Source organism: Acanthisitta chloris, unplaced genomic scaffold (assembly GCF_000695815.1).
Source record: "Acanthisitta chloris isolate BGI_N310 unplaced genomic scaffold, ASM69581v1 scaffold29505, whole genome shotgun sequence".
Classification (NCBI taxonomy): Eukaryota; Metazoa; Chordata; class Aves; order Passeriformes; family Acanthisittidae; genus Acanthisitta; species Acanthisitta chloris.
In genome coordinates, this window is record NW_008674696.1 from 7,837 (window position 1) to 8,404 (window position 568).

General features: G+C 47.9%; 1 protein-coding gene across 1 annotated transcript in view; it reads left to right on the forward strand.

Annotated features, from left to right (window-relative positions):
* CCDC40 (coiled-coil domain containing 40) overlaps positions 1-568 on the forward strand; it is a 10,443-nt gene that overhangs the window by 7,174 nt on the left and 2,701 nt on the right. Inside the window, exon 11 of the mRNA XM_009075448.1 lies at positions 556-568. This exon is cut by the window's right edge and continues 148 nt beyond it. Coding sequence (XP_009073696.1) covers positions 556-568 — 13 coding nt within the window. The remainder of the gene's footprint in view (positions 1-555) is intronic.

The window sequence follows — 568 nt, forward strand, 5'->3', positions numbered from 1 at the left end:
TGGCACTGCCGCTGGGCCTGGCACTTCTGCTGTTTGCACATCATTATTCCTGTAAGGATTGATCCTGTCAGGTGAACAATGTCACCTGTTACACTCCTAAATAAAGTTTGCAAGTCCTGGGTAGGTAAATGTCCCCAGCAATGACAGCCCTTCCCTTGGCCAAACCCAGCTCTTTTCCACAGGAGTCTCCTCCAAAACCTTCTTTGGTTTTTAGGGCCTGGCACTTCTGCTGTTTGCACATCATTATTCCTGTAAGGATTGATCCTGTCAGGTGAACAATGTCACCTGTTACACTCCTAAATAAAGTTTGCAAGTCCTGGGTAGGTAAATGTCCCCAGCAATGACAGCCCTTCCCTTGGCCAAACCCAGCTCTTTTCCACAGGAGTCTCCTCCAAAACCTTCTTTGGTTTTTAGGCTTGTGGAAAGACATTTTGGCTGAACATGTGGAACACCTCATGCCTGAGGTGTTGCCAGCTCTGATGGCAGTGTGTCACACCTTGCCTGTGTTCAACCCACTGCTCAGGGGAATTCTAAGACTTATCTGTTCACCCACAGATGCAATTCAGCA